Source organism: Aulostomus chinensis, chromosome 3 (assembly GCF_037954235.1).
Source record: "Aulostomus chinensis isolate RoL2024-O1b breed Wild chromosome 3, RoL_Achi_v1.0, whole genome shotgun sequence".
NCBI classification, from domain to species: Eukaryota; Metazoa; Chordata; class Actinopteri; order Syngnathiformes; family Aulostomidae; genus Aulostomus; species Aulostomus chinensis.
The window spans coordinates 15,768,345-15,785,222 of NC_141322.1; the positions used below are offsets into that span (position 1 = coordinate 15,768,345).

The following is a 16,878-nucleotide window of genomic DNA, read 5'->3' on the forward strand; positions in this document are numbered from 1 at the left end:
TGTGGTTGATGAGAGGAGAGTCTGCCAAATGTTGAGATCGCAACCAAGAAGATGAAGACATTACCGCCTGAAGCTTAAAGAAATCACATCTGATGGAACTGTCATCCATGGAGGAGAGACCCAGTCCTGTAATCTGGTTGATGACTTACTTGATGAACTGTCCCATGTCCTCACACAGCGCTTCACAGCCGGGCCACTTACATTCGCCATGGCCGTAGAGAGGATGGGAGCCAGCGTGCTCCTCATGACTGTGAGGAGAGCAAAACACACAGAGAAAAAGAAGAAAAAGACAGTAAAACAAAAGCTGAATTATCTCTTATTTTTGTACATGTATTATTCATTGAATAAACGGTTGATAACTAGAATAGAAGGGAAAGTGTTAATAGGCCACAAACACACACACACACACATGCAAAACTACAGTGGCAGCAGGAGCAGGAGCAGGAGCAGCAGCAGCAGCGTCAATACAGCCATCTGAGTCTGGTTAGCAGTCATTAGTTTGTGTAGTTCTCCAAGCCAAGCACAGAGAAAGGAGGATAGAGCAGAGTGGGGTCAGTTACAGAAGCCAGGCAAATGAGGGAGTTGGTCCAGCAACCTCAGAGGCACATTTTTAAGTCCATGACCTGTCTATTCGTCCTTGGCGTGTGTGAGTTGCGCATGTGTGTATTAATGTTGCTGTCTGTTCTTATGTTTCAAGACTTGACACAGAGTCGGCGCAGGACCATGTGCTGCCGTCATGTGTTGGTTGTTCTTTTGTGGTGAGCGTTTGCTTATGTGTGCATGCATATGTGTGTGTTTTTGTGTGACGAACAAGGACCGCGCCAGGTTTCGTTCGGGTCTATGGTAAAAGGCACACGCACTGAGACGGCGCATGTGTGTGCGTGTGGCAGGTCCAGTAGCAGATGTGGGTCAGACCTGGATCTTCGCCAGTGACTGCTGTCTCTGCGTATGACTGTGTAGCCTATGTGTGTGTTTGGATGCGTGCGTGCATGAGGTTGTACGTGTGTGTGTGTGTGTGTGTGCGGGGGGGTGGGGGGGTGGAATGGGGATTCTCCCAAATCAACATCAGAAGGTTGTCTAACAAAAACCATTTGTTTCGCAGATGGAAACATGTCTCTCTCCATCTCCCTTTGCCTTTTCGCCTCTTCCTGATCATATGTGCAGGCTGAGGTTGGGGCCGTGTGTGTGTGTGTGTGTGCGTGTGTGTGTGTGTGCTGGCTGTGGTTGAGTCAACTCAGAAGCAGCTCAGACAGCAGACATGACAAACTGCTGGCAACCACATTTTCCTCCACATCAGCCATGCATTAGCTTAGCAGGCTAACACACTAATGCTACTTACTCCTAGCCAACTCTGTTGGGATACCATAAGCACACTCTGGTATGATAGTGTGTCTCTATGACCGTCAAATGGATTAAAAAAATAAATAAAACACTAGCCCACTCACCTTGACCCCCCCCCCCAGGATGAGGTCGGGGGGCAGTGTCTAAATCTGTACTGCAGCACCCTTAGACCTCCGTCTAAAGTGTGCCTCTCTATCTCACTTGGCCATGTGTGTATAAGTGTGTATGTGCTACTCACTGGCTGGTGGGGGGTTGGCTGCCTTTGGAGTAAAGGGGGACATGGTCATCTCCGCTGTCTGCCTTGGTGAAGGAGGATATCCACTCAAACAGTCTGGCTCTTAAAGATGGAGACAAGCCCATGAACAGCCGGTACAGCCATGGGTCACAGCATGGTACTAAGAACTGGTAGTACATGGTACTCCTGACACATGCATTGCCGTTGTCAGCGTTCTACTAAGGAGTTTATCTCTACAGCCATCTTCAACTATGATGAATTCAACAAATAGCTCTCGTTCAACCAAGTGGCGTGTGGCCACCACCTGCCACTAGCTCTCCTCTCCTCCTATCCTCTCTTCTGTGGTTGACAGCATACTGACAGAACCTACTTGGGCCAAAACACCTCCTATCAAATGAATAGAGAGACTAACACCCTGGTGATGTGTGGTGTCCTGCATGTGCATGTTTTATTACTCGCATGTAGAGGTGTGGAACAACTGTTAAAATACTACAAGTGAAAAGCTGGAAAATTACATAGCAAGAGCATGTGAATTAGAGAGACTAGGGGTCACAAAGAGGACGGACACATCATCACATTGTAGATATATTCGGATATTTTTGAGAGACTCTACCTGTCTCTCTTTGGGGTGTGGCTCTGTCCATTCGGCAGGCTGTGCAGTGGGATGTGAGCGCTGGCAGCTTTGGGGAAGGCTGAGGTAGAATTAGAGCTGTTGGTACTCAAGTCCAGGCCCTCGGCTTGTTTCAGGGCCTCCTCACTGTTTGGCAGCCCTGACACCTCCTTCCACAGCTGTTGGAGGTCTGACGGACACATCGCTGCAGAGTGGAACACAGTCAACTCAGAAATGATTTCTCAAAAGGTTTAGTTGAGGAATGTTAATAGCAAAGCTAAAAAAAAAAAAAAAAGAAAGCTAACCCGGGTGATAAATTAAATGAGAGAATATAAACAACATTACCCACGCAGATTGCAACACAATGCTGTACATAAACTAACGTCACAGAGCTGACAACTACTCCAATTCCTGTAAAACACACAATGCAACTATTAGGGCCCCTGGGAGTGATTACAAGAGGACAAAAGGACCAACTTAAACAAACAAAACTGTAATTTGTACATGTTATCTTTCCACATCTCCACTCGTCCAAAATCTGTTGGCAATTCCTAATGTCCAGCAGCACCACCGCTGCTGTCACTAACACTATTTGTCTGAGCAGGGTGGGTGCACACTTTGAGCTCTCTCTAGTTAGTCACAGCTTTGTTATTTCTGCTCCAATTTCACAGTGAGAGAGACGCCTAAAATGCCGCAGTCGACTCCATTGGATCTTAGCATGCACGTACCCGCGTGCACACACAGCCACACACATCTGCACACGCACACACGCACACATTCAGAGAGACCTTGCAGAAATCCAAATATTATGTCTGCTTTGTCTGCATTCTTCTGTGGTCCCGCCAAAACAAAAGTTCTCACTATGGAGGAATGAGGTGGTGTGTTCATAGATTTCTGTGTGTGTGCGCGTGCGTGTGTGTGTGTGTGTACGTGCACATATTATCCAAGAAACCTGACCAATTTGTGGACACACCCAGAGACCGAAAGCGTAAAGAAGTTAAGGGATTATTAAAGTGTTTTCCTCTTCTCGCTTATCAGACGGAACCTCATCCATTTACTCAATGAAAACATTATATAGAAAAAAAATATCTGGGCTATGGCGAGCGCTTTAATTGCAGAAAAAGTGTGCACTCAGGTGAAAATGTGCCGAACAATTTCATGCAAATTTCCTAAGAAAATAGTAGTATTGCTATTTCACAAATCTGAAGTGCACATACCCACATGTGGTGGTTAGTGGCGTATTTATTTCACACTGGTGTTGACAAGAAAAAGTCTGTGGTTACTCAGAAGGTGTGGTCTCACAGGATGAAGTCAAACACAATGAGCTGCAAAAACTTGATGGTTTGTTCAAAAAGTCCTCTAACAAAAATCAAAACAATTAATACACTCACTTCTTGTGTACTTTCCCTCCCAACATCTATGCTTACAAGCTCACTCACCTCTCAGTAAAATGGCTTTAATGCTCTCAGTAAAATTCTACAGAAAAGCAGGTAATTAGTGAGCATTCACCGTTATGAGATGTCTGACAAGTACTTCCATCTTACTGCCGAGAGGGAAACAAAAGTTATAGCAGGACCCCTCGTGTTACCCCACCACCACCTACCCACTGGACACAACAGCCCTTTGAGGCAGGGCAGTAGTGTGTGCATGCGTGTGTGTAGATGTTTTATTATGAGCATTTGTGTGTGTGTGTGTGTGTGTGTGTGTGTGTGTGTGTGTGTGTGTGTGTGTGTGTGTGTGTGTTTGTGTGGCCGGTCAGAGGAATGCTCGAGCTCACGCCTGGCTGAGCCGTCACAATGGACCGGCTCTTTCACACTGCAGGGAAATTCCACTCTAATACAGAGGGAGAGAGAGAGCGAGAGTGAGAGAGAGAGAGGAGAGAGAGAGAGAGAAAGCGAGAGGGAGATGCCAAAGCCAAATGTTTGCAACTGTCTGAAAAATTACACTCTTCTATGTAAAAGTGGAGCCTCTGTCTTTTCATTTGAGTTCAGTTTGGATCACGTTTTGAAAAATGTGTCCGATGACATATAAACACATGCAGAACACACCAAAATTATTTTTCTATCAAGGAATTTCATTGATTTGATTTTGTAATTTTTGAGATTACAAAGTGTGACTGCGTGTGATGAAGAGCGAACAGAGGGAAGGGAAACTAGTCCGTCTGGTCAACTCAAACTCCGCTTTAGCAATGTTATGGCCACTTAAGAGCCCCTAAAGCATTCCTATCTGAGGTGGTGTGTGTGCGTGTGTGTGTGTGTGTGTGTGTGCGTGTGTGTGTGTGTGTGTGTGAGAGAGACATTAAGTGAGCAGACAAAAGTGGACATATGTTCAATAAGGGCGGACCAGTCAACAGTCAACTTTTATCACGCAGAAACTCTGCTGACAAAATGAAGGGGCTGTGGGAAACGTTACAAATAGGAACCAAAAACAACCAGCAATTGAAAAATGATGATGTTCTTGTGTCTGGTTAATCTCAAATACCCACACAGACACACACACACACACACACGCATACATACACATGCACACACCTCCAAGCAGGGGGCTTAGTGGCATATTTTACCTATTATCCAAATGAGTACCTTCCACAAACCCACCAATAAGGTTTCCTTTTATCTTTTACAGGCTGATTAACTTAACAGGCTTCACATGTGGCACTGGGTGCAGGCCTGTGAGTGTGTGTGCGTGTGCGCGCACGCGCGCGCGTGTGTGTCTGCGCGTGTGCGGACTGTTACGACCATGTGTGCATCTGTGTAGCTGAAGTGTTGTATGTTTAGGGTCGAACCTTGTTGCAGAGACTGCATGGCGGCGGTGGGCTGCAGTGAAACCACGCCTTGTCTCTGGAAGTTGAGGATGTGCTGCTGCTGAAGCTGCTGCATCTGGATCAGCTGCTGGAAGGCCAACTGCTTGCTGCCTAACTGCTGAAGACACAAGGGGAAAAAAGAAAAAAAAAAAGAAAAAGTTGGTGAACTTGGTATTATTTCTTTGCTTTAGTGATTCTAAATCGCCCCCCCCCCCCCAAAAAAAAATTGATGCTCATCTTACTTTATCAAATCTTAACTCCTTTTAACAACAATTTGAGTATTTCTTTATCAATGCTCAAAGAAAAAAAACCTCCAAATCCTCTCATATTTCTAGTATTTTGGCTACCCTCGAATGTTTTCTGTTCGTTTTGTTTTCTTTGAAGTTGATTGGCAAAATTAGCACAGAACATTTTAAAAACATGTGGTCTGAGTAAGTGAAGCAAGTCATTTTTGGGCACCCAACACTGGTATATTAATAGGACTCAGCCTATTTGAACTCTACTTGCATGTTATCTGCTCCAACATAAACTCATTCCCCATATTTTTCTTTTCTTTTTTCCAATTGAAGTCTTGATCAAAATGTCTCTACCAAAAACAAAACAAAAAAACCCTCAGATTTCTTTTCCTTTTTCATCTGGAAGAAAAAGAAGCACCAACTGTTCTTTTTATTAAAATCAGTTGATGTACTTCTACCATGACTTGGTTCAATCTGAATTATTTCAAGTAGAAAACAGCTGATAGAAGCCATTCACATTCATACATACAGCCACATAAAATAAAAGAATGATATGCTACAGTTATCTGCTGTTGAAAAAAGACAGAAAGAACAACGTGGCGAGTCGAGAAAAAAAAACAGCCTCAAATTTAAACAAATATGAGCTTATGGTTGTGAGGACCCTGAGGACGGAGAGAAGAAGGGAGGGTGGGAGAGATCACATGTCGTGTGGTGATAACGTCTGTGTGTGTTATAGTGATAAATGTCCCCTTTCCTGCTCTCTCAGTCTGGGATAGACCTGGACCTGCGCTGTGCTGTTTGAAGTCTCCCCCGACTAACTCCCCAGAGACGTGGACTTTATCTCTTACAGATAACTTGTGGAGAGAGAGAAAAAAATAAATACAACTTGAGCAACTGCTTGTTGTGTTTTTCCGTGTGTGTGTGTGTGTGTGTGTATGTGAGAGAGAGAGAGAGATAGATAGATAGAGAGAGAGAGAGAGAGAGAGAGAGAGTGGCAGCCTGGCCTTCTTTGAACAGAGAGGAACTCACAGGAAGGGCAGATAGGTCACTTCCTTTCAGACTGGTGCCTGGGGAGAAGACGTGTGGTGGCAGTGTATTTGTGAGGGGGAGTGGGTGGAAGGGGGGGTAAGCACAACTATTCTTTACAAAAGGAAACACCGACACATGAAAAAGGAAAAAAACACTTTCAATGTGATGAGGTCAACAGCGCTTTGTTTAAGGTGCAAGCTTTTAAGGTAGTTGAAAAATAAGTGTACCATGCATAAGTTCCCACTTGGAGAGTTGCCATTTCCCAGTAAAGATAACACTAATGAACAGCTAAGATGGTCTCCCTTAGAAAATCTGCTCTACTGTATATCTGTTGGTAGAATACAGAATAATAGCGAACTACCTCAGGTAAACTAATCAAAATGAAGCTCCTATTGCAACATTTCAAGCCATTTCTGTCACAGCATTGACAGCAATGTTACAGAGAGCTGCAGCGATGACTTAGCACCAACACAGGTTCCCTACTTTGGATTGTGGATTATGGAATAAAATATAAGTTTAAAGTAAGCAAGCTTCAGAAGAATAAAGGCAATGTTATGCTATATGCACTTCTTCTGGTTTCACTGTGATTATGTTGAATGTCCGCTACAAACTCTGTAGCCTTTTTAGCCACTTGTTAGCATTTGTCATTTTTTAAGACAAATGCTTTGAAATATATGTGGTATTTAGTAAGATTTTTTTTTTTCCTTGTTGGAGACAAGGAAACCAAACGTTCAGCAAAGCTAACTTATTTCTGGGTTTCAGGACTCATCCCTAGTGCCACCCTTTTTAGCGAGCCGGAAGATTAGCGTGACATTAGTTGCGCAACAACTACCTGCACAACAAAGACAAATTTATGAAGGTAAAGTGTGGAACCACAATTGACATCGACCGAGCCAGTTTGTATGACTGTAAATGAACAACCGAGAGATTTATTTGAAAAGAGGTGACTTAAGCGAAAATAACATGTTGCTGTCTTGAAGCGACTGCTTTTAAGTATAGCTTGGAACGTCAAGACCAACAGTCGTACGTCAGACTGTACGGGATGTAGTGCGGCTTCACATTGTTGCCAACCACAGCTGTATGCTATACTTATTCCTTACATCATTTCCTCCAAGACAGTTTTGTTGTGGTGATTCAAGTATGTTTAAAAAAAAGAAGTTTACATTTTTTATGACGCCTCAGTTTAAAGAGCAACAAACAGCGCTCAAGCTAAAGAAAGAGGGCAACATGGTCACGGTTGAATGTGTCATGTTTACAGTGACCAGTTCTTTGAAGAGTCACATGATAAATACTCATTTGTTACAATAAATAGTTTATCACAATCAGTGTGTCAGTGTCCTGACTGAACCTCTCCTCCCTCACACTTCCCACCAATTTCTCTGTCCAGACCTCTTTTTTCTGTCTGTCCATTTCATTTCTTCTTCTCTGCCCTCTGTCTCTCATTCCCTCCTGAGATATGTCGTTCTTTAAAACACACATTTTGTGTGTGCACGTATATGTGAGTGTGTGTCTGTTCTGTTTACATTAGCTGTGGCTGAGTGGCCAAAGCTAGCGCTGTAACAGGCTGTCAATGTGATTTATGAGCACATCACACACTGTCTGAGCCTGCCAGTCACACCGATGCACGCACACACTCTCACACACACTCTTTCACACAGACACACACACACACTGTCAATGCACAGTCACTGACGGACACACACACGGGCACACATCTCTTGTGATGTTCAGAGTCACTTCATTAAGCTGACTCCTGACCAGTCTCAAATGCGTGTTACACCGCGCGCACACACACACACACACACACACACACACACACACACACACACACACACACACACACACACACACACACACACACACACACACACACACACCCTCTCAATGCATCACTTCCACACACAAGATAGTGAGGAGGAATTGCAGAAAATGGGGAAAAGGTCAAAAAGTCACAGTCACTCGAGCACAAACACTCTTAACGGCAAAGCAGAGATTAAAGGTTTTCCCCTCCCTCCTCTTGTCTCCTCCTCCCTCCTCTAAAAACTCCTCCCTTCTCCAGTCCTCCTCTGTCTCCTCCTGTTCTCTTGGGTCTGGGTGTGTTAAACACTTGCCTGGTTAAAATCCTCTTCCACATGTGTGCTACTTGATCTGCTAATCACTCATCTGCATTGGTTTATAGATTAACGAGAGCTGACATTATGTCATCTTGACTTGTAGCTACTACTGGGCCAATAAAACTGAATCCCCCCCTCCCCCCAACCCCGTCTAAATGCGTAACACCTACTGGACCAGGTGAGACTTTACTGCAAAGGTGATTGATAGAAACAGGGCTGCTAGGTCTGCAAGGAAAGGGCCTTAGTCATATCAGCTGTATGGAGCCCTGTAGGGAGCCATATTCCCTCTCGAGTGTATGTGTTTGTGCAGTGAACCATCACACATCAACCTTCTCCATCTCTGTATGTATGTGTAGCTGTGTGACCAGTGATTGCACTTGTCTAGTTGTTACAGGACAACAAACCTGAAAACTGGGACAGTGGCAGAGAGGAGGGAGAACGATTCAGACACTCTTTCAACATGCGAGTCGACCACAACTGGTTTGCTTTGGTCACGGTCGACTTGGTTGACTGCTGTCGGCGAGGAGTTTGTTGGGGAAAGTGAGGGTGGGTGGGTGGGGGTTTCTGGCCATTGGGAGAGAGTGAGAGAGAGACCAAAAGGGTGGGGGGGAGATCTAGGATGTGTCTTCTCATGCGTTTCTCTACAAGTCTCATGAGGCCCTTCTCCTCAAGTTTGTCTCTGTGTTGTTTGACAATTTTTGGTGAATGAGCATTCATTTAGCCAGTGAGGAAGCATTCATGCAAAAAAACAAAAAAAAGAAGAAGAAATGTCTCTTTCCAAGACATACACCTGCAGAAACAATCGTAAGACGTCTCGTACATACAGGTTATGACACTAATCTTGTCTGATTGATTGAGATCCTCTTTGTTGGGCCATGATGTGATCCCAGTTGATCCTCTGTTATCCTACTGTACCGCAGCTGTGCTTAAACCTGGGAGAGCGTTCATATTTGTCCGTGTGAGAGAAAAGCAGGGGGAGGCTCCTAGTGTTGGCGGGGTTAATTGACAATTAAAAGAGTGGCAGACCCCTCCTACAGAGAGATTTCACCTCGGGCTTACAGCTGAAGGCATGCAGATAAATGCTTTGGCAGGGTAACGTACTCCTACACCTGCCTCAACCAGGCAAATACTAGCAGAAATATCAATTCACTCAACCTTGTTGTTGTACACAAAAAAGAGGATGACAGCGGAGGACATGATGCACATCCTACGTCCTATATATTAGACCCTTGATGTGTATGTGTGTGTTTTCCTTTTTTATATCCTTCTGCTACATCTCACGTCAACCACTTTTACTGCATTTGAGGGCACTTGTGTATTTCAGAGTGTACTTGAGCTGAGTGAGTGTGTACTTGGTGAAGTTCACCTCTTTTGCTGCCTGCTTCCCGGCCTGCTGCTGCTGCTGCTGCTGCTGCTGCTGCTGCTGAGTCAGAAGCTGAAGATGCAACTGCTCCTGCTTCTTGTACTGCTCCTGTAACTAGAGGCATACATAGAGGAGGCGGGGGGGGGGGGGTGAGCCATAATATGCTTGGTATAAACCTCAACAATACAAATTTCAATGTCACGCTGAGGTTGCTGTGTCTGTGGTAGCGTGTGGTCAGTTGACAAATTGCTCACAACAAGCAAAGGCAGTGTTGTGGAGTATTATAGTGTGTCAAGTAGTTTTGCGATGTGATTTTCTATGTCAAAGCTATAGCATTGACCCTGCTTGTATAATTCAGGGACAGCTTGCGTGTTGTTTACACACTGAACTGGCTGTGGCACAGTGAGCGTGCAGAAGGGCTTATAGACCAGAAATATGTCTGAAAACATGCACTCCATCACGCCATCAAGGGGAAAAAAAAAAAGATGGACCTGTAGAAGAAAAAAATATTTGAGGCTGGCAGCCAATGCTTGATCTTAGTCTGTATGACTAAACATTCAAAGTCTACAAAGAAAAATGCAGACAGAGATATTCATTATCTATACCACTTAGAAATGTGAGTGCCGCAGGGGTCTGGAGACAATCCCAGCTGACACGGGTAAGATGTGGAATGCAGCTCGGTACGTTCAATCAAGGACTTGTACATCGGCTTTATTTGTTTCCACACCACTTTCTTTTCAACTACAATTTTCTGCATTGAGTACTTCCAGTATTCAAAGCACATTTTCCTGATTAAGCCTGCTGACCATTTTAAAAATGAACTTTTTTTTTTTTTAAATCCTCTCCAACAGCCCATGAACCCTCTGTGTCGTGCTAAACTTGAATATTTGGTACTTTGTGTGTATGTGTGTGTTTTAAACTGCTCTTATTGGCTCTTGGTCCTTGTTTATTGTGTTGCCAGAGTTCCAGGCCATCGTAAGAGTCAATAAAGATTTCTTATCTCACATGCAACTACACAACATTTGTGCAACTACTTCCACAGCGTGGAATGAGTAATTTGGGATTTTTACCAATCTGAACACTTCCTCAGTTACTGTCAAGAGGTGAAGTACTACTTCGAGAGAGGTGGCTGACAAATTCACACAGGTAGTTTCATGATGACCCGCATACTTCCGGTCTGTTTGAGGAAGCTGGATCATCTGGAGGAAACCAGCATGAGCCTGTGAACGCCACACAGCCGGCAGGCGGATTTGAACGTCTCAATATTTTGGCTGTGAGCCCTTAGATCAACATGGTTCCTCCCAGTTTTGAGAAAGTAAATATTTTCCATGTTTCTACGCCATGTCTAGATAAGCAAAGTAGCCCAAGGTTGTTCATGTCATTCATCGATCGCCATTTTAACCACTTAATGGGTTTACAGACAAGAGGAGAGTGAGTGAAAGTTTTTCTGTATAACAACGCTCCCACAGTACATGTTCAACACTTTTCCTCTTTGCTGTAATTAAGTAGATATCATCTGTAATGGACTAGACTAGAAATGCTAAAATGCTGTAATTTAAAACAGAGGGATTTAGCAATGCAGTCACGTTTATTTATGGAAACACTCATATATTTATGGCAAAAAATACTCACACAACACAAACACTCACACAGTCTCCCCTGACTGGCCACAGCTCGTCTGTTTGTTTGAGTTACTAATCATTCATTTACTCAGGAAGCTCCATTAAGATTATAATCTGGCTAAGAGGAGAGCAAGGCGGGCAGGAAAACTCACACTGACCACAGTGTGTCTACGCACGTGTGTGTGTGTGTGTGTGTGCATGTGTGTGCGGGTGGTTATTCTCTTGAGAAAATGCCTGCAGTTTGTCTTTTTTTTTTGTGATCAATTATCTGCATTTTCTCAAGTAGCGAGAAAGGAGATTAGATCTAATAGAGATGAGATGTGGAGGACACAGAAGAAACACTATTTTACCCCAGTCTACCCCTTTGACCGGAAGATAGAATTCCCACTTACGGAGTGCATTTTAGCCACTGTAGAGCTCTTCGTTAATCACTTCAAGAAACGTGTTCAGTCTTTGTTTATGCGAGCCTGTGAGGAGGCAGAGAGCCAGCATTGTTTTGGTCGAGTTAGACCCGCTGACAACACACGTCTGACAGGATATGTTGACTGAAAATCATTTAAGGAGCACATGCCAGAGTTCCTGACAGACTTGTGGGTGCTTAATTCCAAAAAACAGGCTGACGCTTCTGTTCATTCCAAAACATTATTATTCACAAAGCTTTCATTCAGTGGTGTTTCCTCAGTCCTCTGGCTCAAGTTCAGGTGGATCTGCTGGTGATCGGGGTTCTCTGAAGGATCGACTACTGCGTTCCACAACTTTGCCCCCTCATATGAAATTGACATCAGGAAGGCCCAGATTCCTCGTATAAAGTTGTTGTAGAAACTCCAACTTTGATCTCACATTCCTGCAGTAGTTTGACCCTCCTCATCCAAAGGCGTGAAGAACGAGAGATGATCCTGATACCATATGGCCTAATGGAGGATCTTAGAAATAAAGAGGACGCGGCCCAATTCGAAGCGAGGACCGGACGTGTCTAATAAGAATTGGGAAGGTTATTAAATTTGGGGGTTTTTGAATGCCACTTTTAGGGTAGTTCTGGATGCATTTCGAGCCACATGCCACACAGTGAGAAGGTACTGTAAGAGACAACAGGCCCGAGGCGAAGCTTGGAGCGATTAAGTGGAACCTCAGGATAAACCAAATCTTGCAACCCTGTGAGGAAGGGCGAGATTTTCTTCCACGGGCCTCTGTTGCAGTTTGTCTTTGTTTCATGGTGCATCAAATGTTCAAAGAGGCTTTTCAGCAGAGAATGACTTCAGAGAGGAGCAGTTGCTGCAGTCTCTCATCCATCTGACCCTGCAGTGAGCCGACTAGACATCACTGTCCCTCTACACACACGGACACACACACAGACACACACACAATAATGTAATGGCCCTTCTCTTTTTGTGCAGTGCCATTTTACATTTCCATCTTATCCCTGCCATAGCTTGAGTTTTGCATAATTTACTTTGCATTGTACAATGATGTTCCTTCTTATCTTTAATTTATTTTAATGGAAGAACATTCATTTTTGCTTCTCTTTCTTTTCCATCTGTCTTTCCTCTCTTTTATTGTTCCTTAGGCAGAGTTAATATCTCTTTTCCACCTCACTACTCCTGATCGCCTCCTCATCACACACGCAAATGCGTATGCAAGCAGACACACACACACGCACACACTTGGCTGGAGAGTGGTGAGTTGAGGGAATAATTAAGTCATAATTAAGGTCTTTTAATGATTTGATTCAGTGGCTCTGTGCATTAAGAGTATGTGTAAGTGAGGCACTCACCTCTCCAGCCTATTACCATGACCTTGACTTTAGTGAGCACACCAACAAAGAAAGACTGAGCAGCTGTACCATAAGTAAAGGTTAGAGGAAACTTAAAGGTTAAACACACACACACACACGCGCACACACACACACACACACACACACACACACACACACACACACACACAGGCACATGCATATTCACAAATGCATGTACAAACACACAAGTGGTGTGTGGCAGTGGGCCATAAACCTTAAACCTTACTCACACACTCTTTCTCAGTGCTGTATTGCCATCGGGATATGAAATTTAATGCTCCGGTGAGTGATATGTTGGTTGATTGTTCAGTGTGTGTGTGTGTGTGTGTGTGTGTGAGTGTGTGTGTGTGTGTGTGTGTGTGTGTGTGTGTGTGTGTGTGTGTGTGTGTGTGTGTGTGTAAAAACTGCCTGATTTGCAGATATACACTAAGAGCAAGTCCATACTGTGGTTAATTAACTGGGAGAGCGATGTTAAACTCAGTGGTTTTAATAGTGGGAGTATAGTGTGTGTATTTGTGTGTGTGTGTGTGTGTGTGTGTGTGTATGTGTGTGTGTGTGTGAGTGAGTGAGAGAGAGAGACAGAGAGAGAGAGAGAGCATTATCAACCCCCCTTTCCCTTCTGTCTTCTTTTTTTCCTAGTTAGAGAAAAAAAGAAAAAAAGGAGGTAAAGATTTTCTGAGCCCTGCACGTCTGTTTCCAGAAAGCTTCACATTTCACATTTCCACTATGATACATGTTGCAATGTCTCCCAATTGCAATTCATCCTGGCCTAAAGCTACAGCTCCTTATTAAGTCTACTGTCTGGTTGGGATTGTGTGTGTGTGTGTGTGTGTGTGTGTGTGTGTGTGTGCGCGCGCGCGCTCTTTCTTGACACCGCCTTTGCCACGATTACTTCTCTATCTTCTCACAGCTGTTACTAGGTTGCATGTGTGTTTCACATGTGTAGGTAGGAGGTCACAGGTTGTGGGTCTGAATACTTTACAGATCTGCTGCACACGAGAGAGTGTTTATTGGTTTGTGTTGACGTGGCAACCCCTTCATCAGCTGCTGGGCATCAACACACACTCTCCTGAGTCACTATGATTCACTGGCCGAGATAAAAATGCATATAGGGTGTGTGTGTGTGTGTGTGTGTGTGTCTGATCGTGTGTGTATGTGTGTGATCATGTATGCACGTGTGTGCCTGCAGGCAGGAGAGAGGATACTCTAAATGAAAATGTGTGCAGAATTAAATATGTGTGTTCCTCTTCAAAGATCTCCAAGCATTAAATGAGATACAATCACGCCCAGTGTGTGTCAGCACCGACTAAAACAGACACATCCAAACATGCCGGCCTGGGACTGAGTCCAACAAGAGAGTGTGTGTGTGTGTGTGTGTGTGTGTGTGTGTGTGTGTGTGTGTGTGTGTGTGTGTGTGTGTGCGCGTGTGTGTGTGTGTGTGTGTGTGTGTGTGTGTGTGTGTGTGTGTGTGTGTGTGTGAGTATTTCACCTGCTGTAGAAAAAAAACCTGATGTTGCTGCAGCAGGGCCTGGAGCTGAGGGGGCGACAGGATCTGTTGATGAGAGATCAACTGTGGACTCATCAAAGCCATGGACATAGGCCCCTGGAGACAGCAGACACACACACATACACACTTGTTGAAATTCTTGAAACACTTACATATTAGCTGGCAAAAGTAAAGCAACTCAATCCATTAAGCTTTGTGTGAAAATGCAGAGCCAGCACAGCTTTAAGCATGACTGTGCCTGCAGCTGAGAGCTCAAAACAAACAATCTGAATGGAGGTTGGATGCTGGTATGGACAAGTAAAGTTAGAAAGGTGTATTGTCTTTCATTCTCTGTTGTCATTCACCACCAAGAAGTGCTGGCAAGATTAAAAGACAGATTCACCACAAATTTTGTTGACACTTTCCAATGCTGTGCCTGGATTGTTGAAAATAAATAAAGCCATTTCTGTGACAACACAAGGAGATAAAAAAGACAGATATCCAATCTTGCCTTAGAAAAACTAAAATCTTATCTACTTCCATAAACACATGATTAAGCCTGCATCTGATTTTTCTCTCCACACATTCAGGCCGAGCAAAGAAGAGAGAGGAACAACATCGTGGCTGTCTGATGAGATGCCTATCTTGTCAGAGGGAGCTGTCGGCGAGTGAAGACACAGAGAGAGAGAGAGAGAGAGAGAGAGAGAGAGAGAGAGAGAGAGAGGGAGGGAGGGAGGGAGAGGGAGGTGATTCTTGCAGATGTGTTAATGCACATACATTATAACAGAGATTGTCAGAGATGCTAATCTGATTATAAACAGCGAAACTGCAAGCAAACTAACCGCATGAATCGGAAACGGACACACAAACGGCTGCGCGCATGAATGCAGACAATATATGACAAACCGCGCAGACAATCCCGCTGACGTGCTGCTTTTGTCTTGGATGAATTAACGTTTGAGAAAATAATTAAGGGGGATAAAGACACAGAAGAGCTGAGGCAATGAGGGATATTTAGTCAGAGATAGACAGTGAGATTAAGTCCCAGCGCTGATATTTTGTCTGTGTTAACAGCCTGAGAGATGACCGGCTCTTCATTCTCTGCCTCCACATCGATAAACTATACGGCCTGCTCAATACAAATACTCCTGCCTGTTGAGAAGTGATGTCTGTTTTATAGAGAAATACAACCATGAGTTATCACCCCTAAAATTGGCCATTTATCTGTATTCACTCTGTGAAATATATGTCTCTCTCATGGTCAAACTGTGTAGCGCTCCTCAGAGTGGTCTATCTTCTCAGCACCTGAGGGGATGTTGGCTAGGGAGGGAGGGATGGAGGGAGGGAGGGTTGAGGGAACTGCGTGGTATAGCCAGGAATTGAGGGGACAAGCTGTCACTGCTAAATTAAATCTGTGGAGAGGTGGTTTGACTTTGTAAACAAGATGGGCCACATATACTCTCACCCCCGGTGTCCTACCTGGCCTCTGCAGATGCCGGAGGATATATTGATAAATAGCGTTAAAAAGAGGACGCGTGTGTGCTGAGGGAAGAGAATAAAAGAGCAGAGGGTGAGGTAGGGGAAGGGTGCTGTCGTGGCAGTTGGTTAAGGAACAGGCTGAGGGGAAGGGGAAGGGGAAGGGGAAAGGGAGGGAGGGGGGGTAAGGTGGGAGTGGTGATGGGCGCCGCTTGGCGTCGTGCCAGCTTGCCCCCGCCGCAAGGCCTTGTCAGTCTAAGCTGCCAAATGAAAAGCTGTAATTAATTGCTCTTGTGCATCCCATTCTTCCTCCCTGACAACTCATACATTCTATTTTATACACACCGTCATTGACATTTTCAAGTCACAAGCGTAATAATTATTGGAGTTATAGCACCTTTCTGTGTGTCGGCTGATGCTCTGCATGTGTGCTGATACACTGAACTGTGTGTGTGTGTGTGAAGATGTACGTGTGCACCTCTATGCATGTGTTTAAAGCTGAATGTGTGTGTGTCAGACTGAATGCTGAGTAGTTAAGGTTTGACGCCATTAATTGCCCCTATAATCTAATATCACAAAGCGTGGTGATTATGGGGCATGCGATGCCACCGCCATACGACACCACCAGCCTGAGAGCACCGCCACAAAACAAAAGCCTAGCCATTAGCGATTTGACGGGCCAGGACAAAAGCTCCTCACAATGCGGAATTATATTTTCATTCTGCTTTGTCTCTCCTGGTGAATGATTTTTTTCCCCTTTCATTGGACTGT

At 44.4% G+C, this 16,878-nt stretch overlaps 1 protein-coding gene across 2 annotated transcripts in view; it reads right to left on the reverse strand.

Annotated features, from left to right (window-relative positions):
• Window positions 1–16,878, reverse strand: part of foxp4 (forkhead box P4) — a 146,185-nt gene that overhangs the window by 18,571 nt on the left and 110,736 nt on the right. For both annotated transcript variants that reach the window (XM_086198949.1, XM_086198950.1), the window contains 6 exons: window positions 14,635–14,748; window positions 9,735–9,845; window positions 4,972–5,107; window positions 2,190–2,391; window positions 1,580–1,678; window positions 150–248 (listed from right to left, as the gene is read on the reverse strand). In XM_086198949.1, the coding sequence (XP_086055075.1) occupies window positions 150–248; window positions 1,580–1,678; window positions 2,190–2,391; window positions 4,972–5,107; window positions 9,735–9,845; window positions 14,635–14,748 (761 nt within the window). The remainder of the gene's footprint in view (window positions 1–149; window positions 249–1,579; window positions 1,679–2,189; window positions 2,392–4,971; window positions 5,108–9,734; window positions 9,846–14,634; window positions 14,749–16,878) is intronic.